The 22,836-nt window shown below is 42.2% G+C and overlaps 1 protein-coding gene across 2 annotated transcripts in view; it reads left to right on the forward strand.

Moving 5' to 3' along the window:
• The first annotated feature begins 3,723 nt into the window (after positions 1–3,723).
• Positions 3,724–22,836, forward strand: part of RNF20 (ring finger protein 20) — a 33,650-nt gene continuing 14,537 nt past the window's right edge. The window contains exons 1-9 of one of the 2 annotated variants that reach the window (XM_056117188.1): positions 3,724–3,763; positions 4,942–5,086; positions 12,489–12,656; positions 14,332–14,479; positions 14,629–14,811; positions 19,134–19,252; positions 21,977–22,123; positions 22,283–22,360; positions 22,520–22,639. In XM_056117188.1, the coding sequence (XP_055973163.1) occupies positions 4,964–5,086; positions 12,489–12,656; positions 14,332–14,479; positions 14,629–14,811; positions 19,134–19,252; positions 21,977–22,123; positions 22,283–22,360; positions 22,520–22,639 (1,086 nt within the window). In that variant the 5' untranslated portion in view covers positions 3,724–3,763; positions 4,942–4,963. Of the gene's footprint in view, positions 3,764–4,941; positions 5,087–8,670; positions 8,746–12,488; positions 12,657–14,331; positions 14,480–14,628; positions 14,812–19,133; positions 19,253–21,976; positions 22,124–22,282; positions 22,361–22,519; positions 22,640–22,836 lie in introns of those variants that run through there. The other variant, XM_056117189.1, reaches the window with a different exon arrangement.

Raw genomic sequence — 22,836 nt, forward strand, 5'->3', positions numbered from 1 at the left:
CCACGAATGGCCTCTTTGGCTCCTCATCAAGCTGCTCAATGGCCATGATCCCAGAGACTCAGGAGCAGATCTCTAAACCCAGTGTCTTTTGGCAGAAATCCCTCCAGATTTAAGTGTTAAATTTTCAGAATTTCAAAACCACATGGCCCTACTGCAGCCACACGACATCATATGTTATTCATAACCAGCAATAGAACACAAATTGTCTATTGTTGCCTTTTCAGCAGATCTGAGTGTTGGGGTAAAATCTTAAATAATGGTGGGTCTGGTGTCGAATGTGATCAAAGTAGAGAGAGAGTAAGGTAGAAATCATCTGCCCCACAGGCAGGGGGAGGGTGTGGGATGGGGGTATACTGGGATTTTTGGTGGTGGAGAATGGGCACTGGTGAAGGTACGGGTGTTTCATTGTATGACTGAGACTTAGACCCAAAAGCTTTGTAACTGTTCTCACGGTGATTCAATAAATAAAATTATAAAAAATGGAAAAAGAAAAAAAAAGTAAGGTGGAGTTCATGCACAATTCAATCAGCTAATCAGTGGCTGAATAAATAGCAGTACTCCTACAAAAAAAAGAAAAAAAATAAACAAAGAAGCAACAAGGGATTCTTGTAAGGTAATAAGAATGTCTAAGGTGTATGCATACATACATATCATTTATTTTTCCTTATAAATGATTGGGGGCTGGAGTGATAGCACAGGGGTAGGGCGTTTGCCTTGTGTGCAGCCAGCCCGGCTGAGCCGGGTTTGCTTCCTTCTCCCCTCTCGGAGAGTCTGGCAAGCTATTGAGAGTATTCAATATGCCAAACACAGTAACAACAAGTCTCACAATGGAGACGTTACTGGGCGCGCTCGAGCAAATCGATGAACAACAGGAGGACAGTGTGTGTGTGTGTATAAATTATTGGACAATATCACTTAAAATACCATTCTCAATTGCAACAAAACTTAAGATATAAGCTTGATAAGTAACAAGAAAGACTTAAAGAAAACCACAAAACTTTACTGAAAGACAAAAGACAACTTGAGATATATGGTCCTGTTTGGGAAGAAAACATTTAGAAACTTTTATTTCCCCACAAGCTTTATTTAAATACATTATTTTAAAAAACTCAACAGAATTTTGTAATTTCATTATTTTCTTTCCCTGCTCCTACCATAGCAGTTAATCTTCAAAAATATGAAATTAAGTTTTCCAAGGCATAGTTAGAACTGAAGAATCCTTAGCCCTGTTCAGGGTATAATTTTGTTTTGATCAACCTTTTCATTTGGAAGTAATATCACTCATAAAATAATTAACTAGGAATTCTGATTAAGAGTTTTTGCTATGGGGCTGGAGAGATAATACAGCAGGTAGGGTGTTTGCCTTACACATGTCTGACTTGGGGTCAATCCCTGGCACCCTTTATATTCCCCAGAGCCAGCTAGGAGTGATCCCCAAACTCAGAGCAAGGACTAAGCCCTGGTCATCAACAGGCTGTGGCCCTTAAACTTAAAAAAAAAAAAATCTCTTCTACTAAGTCAGCCAGGAGAGGGAGTCTCTCAAATTTGACATAAAAATGATCTCAAAAAAAAACCAGAGTAAGGGTACAACACATGGCCAAAAGTTACAGAATCTAAGAACTGGCCTAGCCTATATAATGGGTTTACCTGGGCAGTGAGAGTTGTACATTGCAGTGGCAATGTTGTGTCAGGGGTGGCGTGGAAGGGCTATTGTTGGGTGTGTTGTTAGAATGTTATAAGCATGAAACCCTACCATTGACAGCATTGTAAAATTGTTAATTATTTTAGCTAAGATAAAATTTAACAAGAAGTTGTGGCGGCTTTGCAAAGTCTGGAACCCATGAAATACTGAAGCGTAAAGAAAAAGGTATGATCTTTCTCAGTCTGTTTTTGATTCTGTACTAACTAGACATATATGTTAGTGTGATAAAATGAAGTTTCAATTCAATAAATTATTAATCAATTAAAGATATAAGCCAACATATTATTCAGTGGAAAAAATAATTATCACCTATCCCAGAAAACACAAATGATTACCAATCCCCTACCCCCCAATCCGATTTCTTAATTTTGGATTTTGGGCTACACCCAGCAGTACTCAGTGCTTTCTTCTAGCTCTCCTCTAAGGAATCACTCCTGGAGGGGCTCAGGGGACAAGCTGGGGTCCTGGAGATTGAACCCCAGTCAACGGCGTCCACGGCATGCACCCTACCTGCTGTACTACTGCTTCAGCTTTTTTTTTTTTTTCCTTTTTCCCCCAGCACAGTAAAATGCACTCGTTAGATATTGGGTTGGTAGGAATTAAGTGAAACACAGAAGAAAGGCAAGCACTGTCCTCCCATTGTTCATCGATTTGCTCGAGAGGGCCCAGTAACTGAGATCTGTTGTTACTGTGTTTGGCATATCGAATTCCTCATGGGGAGCTTGCTAGGCTTTGCCAGTGCGGGGGAGATACTCTCAGTAGCTTGCCAGGCTCTCCTAGAGGGGCGGAGGATTGAACCTGGGTCAGCTGCATGCAAGGCAAACACCCTACTTGCTGTGTCATGCTCCAGCCCAGCAATCAGCAGTACTGTTATCGTATTTATAGTACCTAAGGGAAACATTTTAGCTACAAGTAAAATTGACTAAGATTTTTTTAACTTGCTGGTGGCTCAATTTATGTCAAATATTTAATAGAAGAAAAAAAATAACATTTAAGGGGCCGGCGAGGTAGCAAGTATCTAGAGGAGTTGTTATTTGCCTTTTATACTGCTGATCCCTGTTGGACACACAGCATCATCAGGTTCACAGAACTCAAAGCCAAGAGAAAGCCCTGAACAACCCTGTGTGTGAGGATGTGTTACCTGCTGCCACCTTGTGACTGAGTTGTGTAGGTAGGAAAAAGGACTTCCAGTCAGAACGTCTGAGTCCTTTGAGAAATAGTAACTTGAAAAATGTTATTGAAATCTTTTTATCTCTTCCTAAAAAGTGAGTCTGTAAAATAATATCAGACTTTTGGGTAAAATATTAATGATTTCTGGTAAAAATATAGCCATATTAACGTTAAAATATGCTTATGTTTTTGAGACTTTCAAATATGAGTGATTCAAAATATTATGCAATCCTGGGTCTGCACTCAGGAATCACTCCTGGCAGGCTGGGGGCGTGGGTGGGGTAGCGGGGATGGAACCAGAGCTGGCTGCGTGCAAGGCAAGCTTGTGGGAAAGTGATCGATGATGGCTGGGGCTTTCAAAACGAAGACAGCGTCAGGAATTGAAGAATATGATGACGGGAATGAAGGGCTTATAAAGTTTGCTACAACGAGTCCCGACAACCATCAAACCTTTGGGATTTTTTTTTTTCTCTCTCTCTAAAACTCTGTCAGTCAGCACAGATCGACTCTGAGCAACACAGTCCTGACGCTTCCGAGGCCGGGTCTAGAAAAGGACGGGACCGCCAGCCAATCAACAGTCTCAAAGGGTCACAGTAGAACCAATCATAAACCCCGCTGAGATCCGGATACACCAGATCCAAGCTGTTTCCCCGCCCCCCTCCCCGCCCCCTCCCTCACTCCCCGTGTTGCTACAGAGACGACGCTGACTTCCGGGCGCTCGGCGTCCTCGAGGCGCGTCACTTCCGCCCTGACTCTCTCCCAGGGTTGCCTGGCCCGGCTGAAGCGCCTTCCGGTCTTTTTCCCTACTTCCTTTTCTTCCCCGCCCCCGGAAGTGCCGTCGGGATAGCTCCCGTGGGTCAGGGGTGAGGTGGGAGGGCTGCGCGGACGTCGGTGAGTAACGACCGGGGGTTATTGGCGCTCTCGCGGCTGCGAGCTGGAAGAAACTTGCTCAGGTCTGAGCCGCGGAGGCGACGCGGCGCTCGAGACCCCCTCCCCCCCCTCAACCCCTCGAGCAGGGTCCCTCCTCCCGGGTTCCGCGGAGGCGCCCCTCTCCCGGCCTGCCGTGGGCCGCGCTGGGAGCTCGGCTCCTCGGCCCTCGTCCCTTTCCCGGCGAGCCCTGCCTGCCTCCGGGGGCGGCCGCCCGACACCCCATCTCCTGGAGCTTGAAGGAGAAGCCGAGTCCTGTGTGGCGTTCGGGGGCCTCCCCGGGGCCGCGTCCGCCTTTTCGGAGCCAGAATTCAGCCGTAGCCACCCCCAGAGAGTTGGAAGCCCCCCCCCCCCCCGGAGCCGTGTTTATTGGCTTCCGCGGTATCCAGAGCATCCCGGAGCTTTGGGGGGGGGGGGTGGGGGTGGGGGAGGATGGAGGCCGGGTGGGGAACCTCGCAGCTGCACGGAGCCGGTCGGGGGTCACTGCCCACCCACATCTTGGGTCTGGGTGAAGCGTCGGGAGGAGGAGGAAGGAGCGAAGGGCTCGAGTGAAGGAGAGTCCGCCTTTCTGGGAGGGTAAACTGAGTGCCCGCCGGCAGCGTTCTGTTCGTTCTTCCAGTGGCAGGGACCCCTGGGCTGGGCTGTTTGTTACCCCCGGATTAAGAAAACGGTTTTCAGCAGATGGTAAAATGGTGTCCACTAGAAGGGACTGATTTGGACCGATTTTTTTCTCCCCAGCAGAATAATAGCAGTACTCTCGTAAATAAATGGGAGTGCTTGTTCTGCTTTAAGGGCACTTTTTAAGTCATCGCTGGAGAGAAAAATTGAAAAGTTGGACTCCCTATTTTTTTCTTTTTTTTTGCTCCTGGTCTCTTTCCTTACCGGTGCCTTTATTGTATAAATTCAGCCAAGATTTAGCGTCCGCCTCCTTCCCTTCGCCCGCCCCCCTCTCCCCCCCCCTTTGCCTTTTCTTCTCAAGGGGAATTTGGGGAGCATGTTGCTTGGTGGAGATGGAATGGGTCCAGGTTCCAGACTTGACTGGGGAAATGGCTTAGTATTTACATCCCCAGGTGGGGTTCGCTTTATGGTTTTACATCCCGAAATCTAGTTTCATGGCATTCCCCCCCCCCCCCCCCTTCCAGGCTGAACAATATTTTTGCCAAGATGTCAGGAATAAAAAGAGCAGCTGGAGAGTCTGGCACATCCATGCCTCCGGAGAAGAAGGCAGCTGTGGAAGACTCAGGGACCACGGTGGAGACCATAAAACTAGGAGGTGTTTCTTCAACGGTATGTGGAAACATTGCGGTGATACTGTGTTTTTCTTCAGTTTGTTGCAACCTGGAAGAAAGAATTTATAGCAGCTCCTTTGGAGGCCAGGGCAGTTCATTTATTTGAAAAGAAGAGAGAAATCAAACAGCCGAAGTTAGGCGGAAAAGATACATTGACATGTGCTCTTTTTTTTCTTTTCTTGTTTTTTTTATATCACACCGGGCAGTGGTCAGGAATCACTCTTGGTAGTGCTCATGGAACCATATGGAATGCCAAGGATTGAACCCAGATGGGCTGCGTGCAAGGCAAGCACCCTATCTACTGTACTGAAACTGGCCCATGTGCTCTTTGTTTTCGTAGGTGTGGTAACTCTTTGTCCCAGTTACTGGCTATGTCTTTAAGCAGAGGGGAGCTGTCCATTGCATGACTGACATTCACTGAAAGTACGCTGAAAATGCAAGTCACTGAGAGGTTGAGGTGGCAGAGTCTTGAGATGTAGTGAAGAGCAGCAGTCTGAGGCCAGATTGCCTGGGTTTGACCTCAGCTCCAGGACCTTGTCTCCTTGAAGTACCATTTAGAGTACCTGCCTCACAGGGTCAAGGAGATAGAATGAAAGAGGCACTGTTATAAAGCTAGCATGGTATATACCCAATAGATGTGAGCCACTACAAGTTATTATTGGGAAAAATAGGAGCATCAGAGTGACTAAAATAGATACTGTCCTTGCTCTTGGGGAGTTGACACTTTCATTATAGAAATGAAATGCACTCTGATATTACTATGTCCATTAGAATGATTGTATTGGATATTAAAACGTTCGTATTGTAGGTTTTATCTCCATCAGGATTCTGTATTTCAGAGCTCAACCATTGTGGTAATGATGCTAAAGTGGTTTATGTTTGTATAGCTTACAAAAACACATACCTTGTTTTAAGGCCGAGGAGCCGAAAGAATAGGAAACTCAGAACCAATAGTTGCTGAAGAGTCATTTCTGAGGCCATGAAATATTGGGTTGAGGTGTGCCATACTGCTGCCAGGAAGTGATGTTTTGGTCTTAGCACTGTCTTCTCCTATTCTAAGGACATTTATTCATTTAACAAACACCAGTGATTTTTGCATGTCTGTTATTTGTCAGATACTGGGCTTTGATATAGGGGTGGCACTGGCAAGGGAATAGACTGCTATTGGGGAATGTGATGGCCACATGCTCTGTGGTCTATATTTGTTGGGTCACAACTTGGTAAAGGTTCAAATAGCAATGGTCACGGTCACGGTCACGGTCCTCCCTTGTTCATCCATTTGCTCGAGCGGGCCCAGTAACATCTCCATCATGAGACTTGTTGTTACTGTTATGTAAAATTTAGAAACTATAAAAGGTTTCTGAACATACAGCTACCAAAAATTAATTCAGAATCAGCCAGGTATTGAATCCAAAGTGGTGCTCTGTGCATTGTTAGGTGAAAAGGGGTCATGAGTGGAAAAAGTTTAAGAAACCTGCTCTGAGTATGCAGAGAGCATACATCCTTATTTGACCTTTTCCAGAAGGCAGTGAGGAGGGGAATAATATGCTTTGGCTTATGCTTGGAGTATTTGTTGAAGAGGGGCACAGGTGATAAATAGTGCACTTTGCAGAATTTTTTTTTTTTTTTGACTAACTCTTCCTCTTTACCTTTGGGTCAAGTGTTCGGGTTGTATATTTACTGAATCCTTTAGGCCACAGTTAGTTGAAGATTTCTGTTGGAACCAATAACTTCTCTGGATATTGAGGTTGCTTTTGTGAGTCAACTGAGATTATGGGATATAAAACTCAGATTACACTTGAGTAGTCCTCAAGTTGGAACTTTGCTGTGTGAATGGAACTGTCCACCACTATTGTGCTGAAGTATAGAAGGCTGACAAGACATAGCAAGGTGCAGATCAGTGTCTGTTATAAGAGTCTATTTAATCTTGACATGGGATCCTGGTGACTTAAACTACTGTGGAGATAGTGTTGACAGTTTTACTGATGGATTAGATTGAAACATTTGAGAAAAGAAGCAAGAGGACAACAGGTTTTTGGAAGTATGGGGTGTACAGCAACTAAGCTAAAGAGAAGTATAAGCTATGGAGGGTGAATCTTAAGTGTAGTTTTGGACATGTAAATTTGAGATATTTATTAGAAATTAGATTTCTTAGTGGAGGGGTGGTTGGACATAGCAGCTTCGAGTTTGAAGAGAATATGCTCTAAAGCAATATATTTAGGACCCTTCACTTAATTTATTTTTTGGATTTGGGGGCCATCTCTGGCAGTGTTCAGGGGCTGTTATACCTTCCGTGCTCAGGAAGGATTCCTGTCTGTCTGCAGGGGAACTTTATATCGAGCCCAGGCTAAGCCGATTTCCCCATAAGCAAGGCAAGATGCTTAACTTCCTGTACTGTTTCTGAAACTCCAAGATTTATCCTTTTATTGATGATCTTTAAAAAGGCTCTCTATTAGGAAGGGGCATAGATATGGAGGAGATTTTAAGAAAGGTCTAAGAACAGAGCCCAGGATCACTACCACATTTTCATGTCAAAGAGAGGAGACTTTTGAATTTTTTGGAGGGGATGGGGGAGGGGGGATGTATTCACCTGTGCTCTGGACTGACTTCTGCCTCTGTGTTCAGGGATCACTCTTGGTGGTGCTCAAAGAGTATATGTGGTGCCAGAGCTCAAACCAGGGTTGACCATGTGCAAAGCAAGCACATTATCCTTACTCTCTCTCCAGCTTGAGAGGAGAGATTTCAAATGTGTGACCAAGATAGGTACGAAACAAGAGTTTGGGGGCTCAGAATTTTTTTTTTTCTCTTTGGGTTACACCCAGCGATGCACAGGAGTTACTCCTGGTTCATGCACTCAGGAATTACTCCTGGCGGTGCTTGGGGAACCATATGGGATGCTGGGATTTGAACCTAGATCAGCTGCATGCAAGGCAAATGCCCTACCTGCTATGCTATTGCTCCAGCCCCTGGAGGTTCAGAATTCCAATGAATATTTCAAGGAGTTGGTCGAATGCTCCAGATCTGTTGAACAAAGAAGAGTAATTTAGTAATAGTTAATTGGGAACTTGACAAAGAATGGTAGCAGTGGAACTTAAAAGTATATGTGAGGGGAGGAAGTAGGGAAAAGAGGAGACAGAATATGCGAGGGAGGAAATAGGGAAAAGAGGAGAGACAGTACTTTGGTGGAGTGTTGATATAAAATAGAACCAAGAAAAGGGGCATCATATAGAGGGAAATGGGTTGAGGGATGGGTTTACATACATATGTAAATACTGCATATATAGTGGGAATGCATATTTGTTTATTGAAATCATTTGATCGAGGGTGAACTTGATATAACAGAAAGACATAAAGAGGAGACAATTTCCAATGTGATACCCTGTATAGGTAAGGTAAGAGGCAATGTAATATAATGTACAAGTGGAGAAATTGGCCTTAACTAAGGGCGGGAACAGTTTACTCACTGCAGCAAGAAGAAAGGTAGAGAGTATGGGTTCAGATATAGGTATAATACTAGTTGTATTGATGGGAGAGAGATGTGGACATTCTCTTTTGATTGCTTCTGTTTTTTTCTTTTTTTAGTGAAATCAGAAGCAAGACTCGTCTGAGAGTGAGGCTGGGGGAGGAAGTTTTGGAGGTTTGAAGAGACAGGAGAAGGTATGAAGTTAGTAGGATTCCTGGGCAGTACTGAGGACTGACTTGAATTTGTGATCTTGAATTTAAAGTAAGACAAGTCAGGCTGGTACTTTATCATTATTTTTTTTTTTCAGTCTTATTTAGCTAGCACATGAACATAGGTTTGGAACAGGTAGAGAATTGAATGTTACCAGTGCTGGTTTTTTTGCCAGGCAAGTACAAGAAAGGAGCCAGGAAGTAGGATATAAAAGGTGTGATTATAATAACTAATCAAGGCACTTGAGATCAGTAAAGGAGGAAGTGAGAGGAGTGAAAAACAAGAAGAATTACTGGACCGGTACCTTGTAGATACTAGAGGAGTTGAGGAACTTTTTGCATTAGGAAACTAGAAACTGAGCTGTAAATTAGGTGGTAATTGTAGAGACTATTGTGTTTGAAATTGAACTTATAGAGAGTGTGCAGATATAAATAAAGCTAATTGTACGCTTGGTTACTAAGGGAAGTAGAAGATGGGTTGAAGGGGAGGTCAAAGTATTCATGTTCCGAGACACAGGAAAGATCTTGTCCATGGGAATTGAAATTATCAGGAATGTGTATGATGGCAGTAGTATTGGAGAGTAATAAGATGCTAAAACTTAAGGAAATGTGGGGAAGTGATGTGGGCATGTATGTATGAATGAGAGCAGTAAGACACGGTGGCAGGTGGTATATACCACCCATATGAGTTGCAAAGCTAGGATGTTTTAGGGAGCAAAGTGGATAATGGCTTGGAAGTAGCAGTGAGGCTAAGGACACCATGTGACTGCAAGCCATGGGCTTCAAAGGATGTGGAAGAGAAACAGTCATGGTTGGAGAAGCCTGCAGGGAAACTTCTCAACCAGGTTTTAGTTAAAGTAAGAAGAAGAAGATGCCCTCCACCCCTTTTTAGAGAAGGCATGTCCTAGAGAAGGCCTTCGAGGTTAAAGATAATAATTTTGGTTGGAATTGTTGATGGAAATTGTTGTTATGCAAAATTTTATTTTTGCATGAATAGTAGAGAATGGAATGTACTAAGTAAAGTTTTTTTTTTAATTGAATCACCATGAGAGATACAGTTACAAAACTTTCACGTTTGAGTTTCAGTCATAACAATAATTGATCACCCATCTCTCCACCAGTGTACATTCTCTACCACCAATGTCCCCAGTATTTACCTGCCCCCCACTTCTGATCCTCACCCTGCCTGCACACTTCCGGGAGCAGGGTTTTATAGTCTCTGGGTCTTGGCCGTTGATGGGATTACACGGCGCGGGGTGTGGGGGGGGGGGGGAGGGGGGAGCCGGGCAGTTGGTGGGTGTGACTCCTGCCTACTGGAAGATGGAGGATCTGGGTGGAGGATGCTCAGCCCCAATCCGAGCAGTCTTGGAGATCTCAGCCCCGGGACCCGCATGCCTTTGTTCCTCTGCCAGTACCTTCATGTGTGTGGAGAGTGGTCTCAGCATGGTTGTGGCTGGTTCTGGAGGTCTTCGGCTGCCGGGGCTCTGCTTGGGGTGGGGAGGGAAACTCAACCCACCCCCGCTCCAAGGGACCCCAGCGAGGACAGCCAGGTGCGGGGTCAGGAGACTCTGCACTGTTCTCTTCTGTTCTCTTCTGTTCTCTTCCATATGATCCCTCAATACCAATTCCCAGAATTGGTATTGAGGGGTCATATGGAAGCTCAGTTTCTAGTTTTTGAAGGAATGTTCATATTGTTTTCCAAAAAGACTGAACCATTTGGCATTGCCACCAACAGTGAGTGTCCATTTCTCCCCACATCCACGCCAGCACTTGTTGCTTTTGTTCTTTTGAATGTGTGCCAGTCTCTGTGGTGTGAGATGACATCTCATTGATGGTTTGATTTGTATCTCCCTGATGATTAGTGATGTTGAACATTTTGTCGTGTCTTTTGGCCATTTGAATTTCTTTTTTGAGGAATCTTCTGTTCATTTATTCTCCCCATTTTTTGATGCGGTTGGAGGTTTTTTCTTGTACAGTTCTACTAGTCTTGTGTATCCTGGATGTTATTCCCTTATCAGATGGGTATTGGGTAAATATTCTTTTCCATTATGTGGGCTCTCTGTATTATGGTCACTGTTTCTTTTGAGATGCAGAAGCTTCTTAGTTTAATGTAGTCCCATTTGTTTATATTTGTTTCCACTTGCTTAGTCAGTGGTGTTTTATCCTTAAAGATGCTTTTGTCTTTAATGTCATGGAGGGTTCTTCCTACATTTTCCTCCAAGTACCTTTAAGAGTATCTGTGAAGTTTAGTAACTTGTATGAGCCGGAGGAGGAGATGGGAAATTTGAGGCCCTTGCTTTGGATTTCAGGCACTACCTGGAATTGAGAATTCTCTTTCTCTTTCTATGTTTTTCTCTTTTGGAGGGGAGAGAGGCTCCCAAATGGTGCTCCAGAGACCTGGAGACCCTTTCCAGAGCTTCTTGGCCAATTGGGTGAAGGATGCATTGCTGATTGGGCCCTGTGGCAGTGTTTGATGAACCGCGTGGTGTGGGGATAGTGCTGTGGTTATGTGCAAAGCATTCATTTTTACCTCTGTATTATCTCCTCTCCTTCCGCTGCCTGCCTTCAAAAAAATTCTTAAAGAGCCACATTCTTGCATTGCTAGGGGTGCCAAGGATGAAACTCAAGGCAATGTGGGTGCTAGACATGTTCTCTACTGTTGTGAACTATCTCTCGAATCCTGTTTTCTTTTTAAAAGTGGAAGCAAAGTGATCTGCTCAGTGTGATAGGATGGGGTCAGGGCTTGGGAGAGTTTGATGTCACACTAATGTGGAATAGGAGATAACTGCTTCTCTGTACAAGTTACAGTATCTGGCAGTTTAGGAATTCAGCTCTCCCTTAATGATCTTATTCAGAATTTTTACCTCTGTAGGGTTAGAATAATCAGACATGTGGATTGCATTTGGACTGTAATTTGTTTGCTGAAGGTAGAAAATTGGGCTCTACAGGCAGGTACATTGAAGGAATATACATTGTACATTGTACATTGAAGGAATGTGCAATAGGGTATAGTCAAGTGGGCACAGAAGGGACTGTAAGAGAGGAAGTAAGATTTCAGACGTGGCTTTGGAAACATGGCTTAAGCGCAGTGAAGGAGTCATTAGAATTAATCTGTCAAAATACAGCCTTGATGCTAGAACAGTGCTTTCTAAAATGGACATACCACACCAAAGGTTTGGGGGGGGGGGGGAGATGCCAGAATAATTGGAGTGGAGGGGTGGGGTGGGATGCAGTTGTAATGATAGCCTGGAGTGCAATTGTTTGCTTAAAGAAGGTTGATTTTCAGGACGTGGTGAGCTTTTCTTTTTCCTGAAAATTTCTAGTAGGTCAAGGAGGTTTGGAATTTCTGCTAGGGGGTGAACTGTTTTGTCACATGTTTACATGTTCACTTTTTTTTTTTAATCACTGGACATATTGGCCAGTCTTGACAGTGAATGGCAGTACGAGCTGACAGAGTTGATTGAGTAGAATATAATCTAGCTAGATGGGAAGCATCACAGTTTGTGGATGTTTGTGTGGCTAATCAGTGAGATTGGTAAGATTAAAGATCTAGTGTAAAATGTGTCGTTTTCCTCTGATCGTAAATGCTCTCTGCTTTTATCTCAACCGCTCCTACTTCCTAGCCAGTTATTTGGTTACAATTTTTTTATGTATAGATTTAATTCATAGGAAATCACTTACCTAATCTCTTTGTGGAAACTAATAAGATTGGTTTCCTGATGGGGCAGGAGGAATTAGACATTAAAACACTGCAAACCAAGAATCGCAAGCTGGCGGAAATGCTGGATCAACGGCAGACCATTGAAGATGAACTCCGTGAGCACATTGAAAAACTGGAGCGAAGGCAGGCTACTGATGATGCCTCATTGCTGATCGTCAACCGCTACTGGAGTCAGGTAGCATACTTGTTGATTTGCTCAGGTTTTATTTGAGCATTTTAACTTTCAGTAACCTCTTCATTTTTTTTTTTAATACTAGACAAGACAAAGTTAAAATCTTTATTTTGGACTTTTTGGGGCACATCAGGTGATGCTCAGAGGTTACACCTAACTCTGTACTCAGGAATCACTCCTGGTAATGCTTAGGGACTATATGGGATGCCAGGAATCAAACTAGGGTGGCCACATGCAAGGCAAATGGCCCTATCTGCTGTACTATAGCTCCAGCCCCAAGAAAGTCAAGTCTTTAATGGGAGCAAAAGTGGAGCATTGAGAACCAAGTCACTTGATAAAGTAGCTCTAAAACATTCAGAATCAGAGACACTAATGACAATTAAAGAAGGGGTATAGGGCTGGGACTGTACCCACTAATACATAGGACAGTGACAGAAACATGTTTTATATTTCTAATTATTTTCTTGACCATTTCTTTTATGTATAAATATTATTTTCAATTGATATTTTATGGTTTACAACACTACCAATAATGGTTCCTCATGCACATAATTCCAAAACCACACCCATCACTGGTGGACATATCTCCCTTCTCCAAAGTCCCCCACCAATACCCTTTCCTCACAGTCCCTCCCTCAATTGTGTATAATAATCTCCCATTATGTTGCCTTTGTACCTTGTTGTTACCTGTTTATCTTTAAGTTCAACAGTTTCTGTTTTTAATTTAATTATGAAATAAAAATGTATATGATATATGAAATACATGTTAATCACCTATTAGTTATTGCCAAGGCTTATAGCCTACAGAAAACTTTTTTTTTTTTATTGAATCACTGTGGGAAAAGTTAACAAAGTTTTCAGGTTTAAGTCTTGGTCATGCAGTGATCAAACACCTTTCCCTTTACCAGTACTTATTTTTCACCACTAAGAACCCCAATCTACCCCCCTCCCACCCCTCCCAATGCCTGTGAGGCAGATGAATTCTACTTAATTCTCTTTCTACTTTGATTGCATTCATTATTTCGACAAAAGATGCACCATTATTGTTTAGAGTTTACACCCAACAATCAGAACTGCTGAAAAGGCATTGTGAAATAATTTGTTCTCTACCACTGGTTATGAGAATCATATGATTTTCGATTTCTGATATTTTACTTATTAAGCCTGGAGGGATTTCTCCCAAGAGCCAGATAATTACGAGATTGGTTTCTGTGGCTCTGCAGCCATGGCCGTGCCGGAGAGCCGCTCGTGGGGGGCAACACGTGACCTCGTTAGGGCGTGAAGGACGAGCTGGGAACGCCCTTCTTCCCATGAGGTTGCAGTTGCCCCATCACTGCAGGCTCATACCTGGCTTTCCAAAAAGCTCCAGGGTGGCCGCCATCTTGCTGCCCAGGGGGAAAAAGGCGAAAAGGAGCGACACCCCTTCCCTCCTGGGGAGGCATGGTACTGTGGATTAATGCATAGTCCATTTACTTTTCTGTCGCAAGCTGCTGGGCTCTGCATTGAGTCTTTGTGCCTCTGGAGCCATGGCCGTGCCAGACAGCCGCTTGTGGGGGGCAACTCGTGACCTCGGTAGGGCATGAAGGATGAGCCAGGAACGCCCCCCTTTCCATGAGTAACCTCTTCATTTTTAAGTTGTGTCTTGTGGATTTTTTTTTTGTAATTGTTCCTTTTCCAGTTTGATGAAAATATCCGTATCATCCTTAAACGCTATGATTTGGAGCATGGTTTGGGAGACCTCCTCACAGAAAGAAAAGCCCTTGTTGTGCCTGAGCCAGAACCAGACTCTGATAGCAACCAGGAGCGGAAAGATGATAGAGAGAGAGGTGAGTCCTTGGGCAGCTCTCCACTGCAGGTAGCTGGGCTTTTGAAGTAGAGCTTGCTACGAGGCTCTCCAATTGAGGGGGAGAAAATTAATATTGGTAGTTCCAGTTTTAAAATTTTGGGGGTTCTTTTTTCCCCCCTGTGTCCTTAGGGGAAGGGCAAGAACCAGCTTTCTCTTTCCTTGCTACTTTGGCCAGTAGTTCCAGTGAAGAGATGGAATCTCAGCTTCAGGAGCGTGTAGAGTCTTCCCGTCGAGCTGTGTCCCAGATTGTGACCGTCTATGATAAATTGCAAGAGAAAGTGGAGCTCTTATCGCGAAAGCTAAATAGTGGAGGTAAGACAAGAAACAGAAGGTACAGGAAGCAGAGAAGAGGACAAAAGCACTGATCTTTGCTATAATGTTTTGGCAGGATTCCATCTTGGATTTTTTTTTTTAATTGTATTGAATCACCGTGAGATAAGTAAAAGCTTTCATGTTTGGGTTACAATCATACAATGATCAAACATCCATCCCTCCACCAGTGCACGTTCCCCACCATCAGTATCCCCAGTATACCCCCCCACCCCCGCCTCAATGGCAGACAATATTCCTCATACTCTCTCTCTACTTTTGGGCATTATGGTTTGCAGTAAAGACACTGAGAGGTAATCATGTTTGGTCCTTTATCTACTTTCTGCACACATCTCTTATCCCGACCATTTCCTAAAGCCATCATTTTCTTAGCGATCCCTTCTCTATTCCAGCTGCCTTCTCCCCTTTGCTCATGAGGCAGCCTTCCAGCTGTGGAGCAATCTTCCTGTTCCGTTACATCTTGTTTTAATTGCATTCTATGGACTCCTAAGCTCCAGTGTTACCAATGGTGTTTTCGCTGCAGCCTGTTAGCATTATTGAAGTGTTTTTTGTTTTGGGCCACATGGCAGTCATACACTTTAAAAAACTGAGGAAAGATGCTATCAGTTCCAGTCAGAGACTCTTTGTTAACCATTTTTATGTATAGAAGAATTAATTTTATTATTTAAATATAAAGTTGATCTGATATCAGGATACTTATATAATCTATTGATTTATTAGGGATAATGTTTTCTTATGAATCACTGTCACTGTCCTCCTGTTATTCATCTATTTGCTCGAGCAGGCACCAGTAACGTCTCATAATAAATTGTGAGACTTGTTGTTACTGTTTTTGGCATATCAAATACCTCACAGGTAGCCTTCCTGGCTTTGAAGATACTGTATCCTGTTTTAAATAAGCTTTGTTTCTCTCTTTTTATTACCTGTAATATCTTCCAAGAAAGAGCTAACTCAGGTTTTAGTGTTATTAATGATCACGGTTTCAAAATAAAATGAAAAGTAATATATTTGCATGGACAATAAACCAAATGTGATTATTTAATATTAATGCAGTAATTTGCATTTGTATAGTAACTATATAATTAAACTATAAATCTAAATATCTTGATTTTCCAGCCTGTGAGATAGGTAGAGCAGCAGATAGGGTGTTTGCCTTGTATACAGCAGATTTGGGTTCAATCCCAGCACCCCCCACAATGGTCCCCCAAGCACACCCAGAAATAATTTGAGTGCAAAGGCAGGAATAAACCCTGGGCATTGCCAGATAATGGACAAAAAAATAAATATCTTGATTTCATGTTTTCATTTTATAGCCTAATTGTGCGGACACCCGATCGGCATAGCGCACTATAGCCCAGAACTTGGAGTGATAGCACAGCAGTAGGGCATTTGCCTTGCACGCAGCCAACATGGCCGACCCTAGTTCGATTCCTCCGCCCCTCTCGGAGAGCCTGGCAAGCTACCGGGAGTATCTCGCCCGCCCGGCAGAGCCTGGCAAGCTCCCCGTGACGTATTCGATATGCCAAACACAGTAACAACAAGTCTCATGGAGACGTTAATGGGTCCGCTCGAGCAAATCGATGAACAACGGGAGGACAGTGACAGTGACAGTGACAGCCTAATTGTGATAGCTTTTTGGGGGAGGGTTTTTGAACCGCAACTGATAGTACTCAGCTATTCCTTCTCTGTGTTTAAGGTTACTCCTGGTGCATCTCTGAGCGACCCTTTGTGGTACTGGGGATAGAACCCTGAGAGGGCACATACAAGACAAGCACCTTAACCCTGTACTTTATATCAGGCCCCTAGTCATAATAACCAGTGTTTATCCTTAAGTTGTTGGACTTTCATTTTTGAAAGAAAAATTTTACTTGAATTATTAAGTAGGCAAATAAGAATTTATTTCTGTTATTTTAAGTAGGTGTAAGCTAAATTATCAGCACAGTGAATAGGATTTATTTTGCTTTTCTGTTTATGTGCTTGTGCATTTAAAAATTTTATTAGAGGGGCTGGAGCAATAGCACAGCGGGTAGGGCGTTTGCCTTGCACGCAGCCAATCCGGGTTCAATTCCCAGCATCCCATATGGTCCCCTGAGCACCGCCAGGAGTAATTCCTGAGTGCAGAGCCAGAAGTAAACCCTGTACATTGCCAGACGTGACCCAAAAAGGTAAAAAAATATATATATATTAGAAATTTAAAATTTTTAGGTCAAAAATATTTAAAACCAGACTGTCAAAATCCTCTTCTTCTCCTCCCCAAAGATAACTGTTGTAAACAATGTAATTTGTATCCTCCCAGACCGGCTTCTTTTTTTATTTGGTGTCAGACACTGAGTATTTAGTGGGTGTTTTTAGTTGTGGGTGAGTGTATGACTGTTAACACAGGGACATAATGTAAAAGGAGCTGAGTCTTACTGCTTTATCCTTTGTACTTTGTTATAAGGTGTTAAATTCTAATTATATGCTACTATGGATAAACCATATTTATTATGGTAAATATGATAAGTAGCATATTCAGTAAATATATGGTAAATAGTGTATTTTTTATGTAGATACAATATGTCTTAGAGGCTAAAACTGTCAGTGTTAAACTGATTTTATAAGTGAATACCAAATAAAATGTTACATTTTTAAAAAGAACTAAAATGAAGGCTTGAGCAATAGTACAATGGGTAAGGTGATTGCCTTGCGTGAGGCTCACCCAGCTTCAATTCCGACATGCACTGTGGTTCCCCGAGACTGCTAGGATTAATTCATTAGAGCACAAACAGGAGTAAGCCCTGCACACTGCTGCATGTGTCCCCAAAGCTAATAAATAAATATAAAGAAAAGAAAAGTAGTATATTAACTAATGATTTAAAATTATTTTTAGGAACAGAGAGCTTGGTCAGGGGTCAGGGCATGCGTATGGATTGGAATTTTCTCCCCAGAACTACATGGTCCCTCCACTAAGCCTTGCTGGCCCTTAAACACTGCCAGTATCGCCCCATTGCCCCCCAGCTGGACCCAGGCAACATCTTGTTGTCAGGTATTAATGTTTTATTTTGTTGGTCGTGCGGCCACATCGGTGGTGCTCCCAGTGGTGCTCGGGGGAATACTGAGAATTGAACTCGCAGCTCCTGAGCAGAGTGTGTGCTCAGCCTGCTGAGCTATCTCTCTGGCCTATGCCTTAGCATTCAACCACCTGACCCAGTTGCCCTGCAAAGTTGTTTTTTGTGTTTTTTGTGGTCATTGTCACAACATGTCCCTTTCCTCCCATTATTCATCAATTTGCTCGAGCGGGCCCAGTAATGTCTCCATTGTGACACTTGTTACTGTGTTTGGCATATCAAATACGTCACGTTGTAGTTTGCCAGGTTTTGCTGTGCGGGAGAGATACTCTAAGTAGCTCTCTGAACTCTCCGAGAGGGGTAGAGGAATCGAACCTGGGTCGGCCGGGTCGGCTGCGTGCAAGGCAAAAGCCCTACCCGCTGTGCTATCATTTTTGGCGGTATGATAATCGTTTTATTTTTTTAACTTCATAAAATAGGATGTAAGTTAAAAATAAACCATTATTGCCAATTATTAATATCTAAGCCATTAGGTAACACAGAAGGCAATTGGTAAGCTGAACGGTCATTGTGCTTTGTTACTTCCAAGTTTTTTTTTTTTTTAATGCTTGACTTTGGATAGGATACTAAGAAAATGAAAATTTAGTCTCTGGTTCTTAATTTGGTTTCAGAAACAGAATCACTTTGGGATGTTTCTGAACATTGACCCTGCTTATGGAAATTCTTACCTAGTAGGTATGGGGTGGGTCTGATTTTCAAAATTCTGATTTTCAAAATGATGGACAGTCCTGGTTGAAAGTCACTAAAGTGAACTATCTGTTCTGTGTTCTGTTTCTAAGAATGATTCAAGGAGTGAAATTATTTCATAATTTTTCTTCCTGATTAATGTTTTTAATGGGCAATCTCTGTCCTGATAGTATCCGATTTCATTTCATAACATTTGGATTTAAGCTGTTTATCATATTTGCAACTCTTAATTTTAAGCATATTAATTTGGGGTATAATCAGTTCTATAAATTGACCTACCTTCTTTACAGTGAACTTCAGGGATGCCCTTAGCATGTTAGTTCAGATAAAAAATTCTGTGCTCTTTTTAATTTATCCTTTTATAGAGGCTCTTTTGAGCACAGGTTGGTTGTATTTCCATAAGCAAATCATCTAACCTCTAGGTACTCACTCTGACATGTCAAGATAATAAAGTCAGTTTAAAATTTGATACTATCAATGCTAAACTAAAGTATAGTTCTTACTCCTCAGATAATCTGATAGTGGAGGAAGCAGTACAGGAGCTGAATTCCTTCCTTGCACAAGAGAATATGAGACTGCAGGAATTGACAGACCTCCTTCAGGAGAAGCATCACACCATGTCTCAGGAGGTACTTCGTTGTTTCTAGTGACCAAAGGAAGACATAACTCAGAGTTTTCAGTGTTTCAACAGTCATTTTGATCAGAAAGCCTGTTTTTGTCTTAAAATGTGGGAAGAACCGAAGCAGCCATTTTTTGGAATCCCATATAAGGTTAAGGAAAGAAAAGAACCATTTCTCCTAGACTATATTTCTTTTTAAAATAGATGTTTTTGTGTCTGTGTGTGACATTTGGGGATCTGGGGCCACACTGAGTGCCTAGCACTCAGCAGCTTCTCCTGCCCTTGTGCTCAGGGTTCACTGCTACTGGTGCTCAGTGCATTGCTGGGATTGTCCTGGGGTCATTTACATATTAGACAAAAACCTTAACCCCTTTACTGTTTCTCTTTCTGTCCCCTTAATAGATGTTTTAAGATCATTGTCTTCAGGAGGAAATACACTCTAGAAAGGATTTTTTTTGTTTTTTGGCCGTACCCTGTGTGTTCTGGGTATTATACTCATGGCTCTGTGATGAGGGATCACTCCTGACAGGCCCTGGTGACCATATGACCTCTCAGGGATTGAATCCAAATTTGGGTCAGCCATGTGCAAATCATGTGCTTTTCCCACTGTACACTCTCCCTTACCTCTTTATAAAACAACATGCCAACCTCCTAAATAATGAATTTCATTAAATATTAAAGACCATGTACAGTGTTACTGAGAAATGGATTGGTGAAAATTCAGTTGTGGGTGGGGCACTAGCAACGACTATATTGATAATGATGTAGAAGTTTGATTATGGGTTTTCATTAATACTTCAACACAGTACCATGACCAAACCATATCAAGATTTCGGTATTTGTTTTTTTTATATAATGTGTTTGAGATATAGTGATAAAACATTTCAAGGCTTCTGACACTCACACTTGGGTATGATTTTGGTTAATTGAAAGTATGCTATGCTGAAATTTAACCATATTTTGGCCACCTTATTCTCAGACTTACTAGTAAGTTAACAGTTTAACTATTTATGTAGTGCTTGGCAATTTAGACAATTTAAAAAATTTCTCACTAGTGTTCACATGACTTATGTTACTACTAAGGGAAACAAATTCAGTGAGGTGGCTGACTGGCTTGAGGGCACAGAACCAGAAAGTGATTGCACTATAATTCCAGCGTAAGTCTATTTAACTTCAAAGCTCATTTTCTTCATTATGCCCTGGTTTCCTATACAACATTTAAGGTTTCTTGTGGATTGATTATGTGGGAATTCTCTGGGCATTTACTAATTTATGTGGATTCTTATTAGTATTCAAAGATGTTAGAGAAATAGTGGTACTATTAAATCAGTTGGAATGTAATGATAAAAATGGAAACATTTTATTGTGTTCTGAGACATAAATTGGATGTTATCAAGATTAAAGATCTTCCCTTCTGACGTTTCCCCAGCTACAACTCTTTGTTTTGCTGAGCTGGGCTGATGCTGAAGATTGGTCTCATGGCTGACTGATAACTATTCTGGGAACTCACCTTAGTTGTGTATTAGAATGTTTCTTGATGCAGTTGTAGGTAGTTGAACTTCTTAGGTAGCAACTGGCTTATTTCAGAGAACGCCAGGCAAAAGCAGTATTTCTTTCAGACATGGTGTCAGAGTTGTGTAGTGTCATTCCCACTGGATCAGTAAAGTTCTACTTTTTAAGAGGAGGGGACAAGGATTCTACCTCTGAATGTTTGATGAATTTTTGTTTAAGGCAACTCATAGGATGTGAAAATGAATGTGAACACATGTCTTTATAGATTTTTAATGAGGATACCTCATGAGACTAAATTAACAGTGAACAACACAGTTTTTACGGTTTCCGATTCTAGGTTACCCTGGGGTCAGTTAAAAAAAGAGAATGGAAGTTTTCCATTTATTCTTCATGAGTATTTTGTGGATAGGAAAAATTGGGGGTAAAGGTAGCTGTCTTGGGTGGAAGAGATGGCTGATGGGCTGAGTTATGTAGGAGACCCAAGTTTGATCCCCAACACTGCATGGTTCCTTGAGCACCAGTGGGAGTATTCTTGAACATGTAGCAGTGTGTAATCTAAAAATCAGAGATAGATGTCTTTTCTCAGTGTATATTTAATTTTTTTTTAATTTTTTTAGTTTTTGTGGTGGTCTGGGATAGGAGGAATGGATTGGGCCAGTCCTAGGGCTTCTCAAAGGGTACTCCCAAGCTTTTTATGCAGGGGTCATTCTAGCAGTATTCAGAGGGCCAGATGCAATGCATGCACCCAGTCAATTAAACCATCTCTCTAGCCTTCTGCGTTTTCTTTAAGTCAAAGACATTGTCATTTTTCTCTTAAAGTATACACTTTAGGTCTGGGAGAATGGCCGAAAGAGCTAGAATGAGTGCTTTGCAAGAGGGAGTGAGCCTTGATATTGCCTGGCCCTCTGAACATTGCTGGGAGTAACCCCAAGTTCTGTGCCACAGGTAGCCCCTGTGTACTGCTGGGTGTGGCCTCAAAGCCATGAATAAATAATGTACATTTTGATGGTTTGTTATCTATAGAAACGTTCTCAGAGAAAAAAAAATTATTAAATTTTAAATGGTATTTTTCTTACATAAGAGTCTTTATAGAGTCTGGTAGTTTTCAAAATTGTACTTGTCCCAGAACTATTAAAAGAACCTGTGAATGTAAATCATTTCTTCTCTAACTTGGTTTTTCTTCAGTTATATTTTATGAATATTTGTCTTTGGGCTACTATAGTTCTCCAAGCTGCAGAGTAAAGTGGAAACAGCTGAATCCCGAGTGTGTGTCCTGGAGTCCATGATTGATGACCTACAGTGGGATATTGACAAAATTCGAAAGCGGGAGCAGCGACTCAACAGACACTTAGCAGAAGTTCTAGAACGGGCAAGTGCTTTTATTCAGACTTTATAGGAGAGGAACCATTTTAAGGAGTCAGTTCTGAAAAGATGTAATTAGGTAGAAATACTTGGGTGCGGCATGAACTCCTTTGAAACTACAGATTCCTACAAGTCTCTCACTAAAGAATCTTTGTCTTTCTTGTAGGTGAATTCAAAAGGTTATAAAGTCTATGGTGCGGGTAGCAGTCTTTATGGAGGCACAATCACCATCAATGCTCGGAAGGTAACTTGCTCTGGACATATTTGTCACCTGTTTAGCAATTTGTTCTTAAGTAGCAGAGTGAGATTTTGCTGGGAGAGTGGCTCAGTGAAGAGAGAAGCTTAGGAATTAGAGTAATTTAAAAATTTCTTTATTCTCATTTTCCTATTTTCTGCTTCTCAGTTTGAGGAAATGAATGCAGAGCTTGAGGAGAACAAAGAGCTGGCTCAGAACCGGCACTGTGAGCTGGAGAAACTTCGTCAAGACCTTGAGGAAGTCACTACACAGAATGAAAAACTGAAGGTAGAAGACCTCAGTGAGGAACAGTCAAATGGAACTCTGTACCCATCAACTGATATACATACTTGCCAACCCTCATAATCTATAAGGGAAACAAAACTAAGTTGTTGGTACAGATTTATTTTTATATTTGTTTATTATTTGTACCCACTTTGTTCTTAAAAGTATTTAAAACAGCCTATAAAGACAGACTAAATCAA

Source organism: Sorex fumeus, unplaced genomic scaffold (assembly GCF_029834395.1).
Source record: "Sorex fumeus unplaced genomic scaffold, SorFum_2.1 ptg000034l, whole genome shotgun sequence".
Lineage (NCBI taxonomy): Eukaryota > Metazoa > Chordata > Mammalia > Eulipotyphla > Soricidae > Sorex > Sorex fumeus.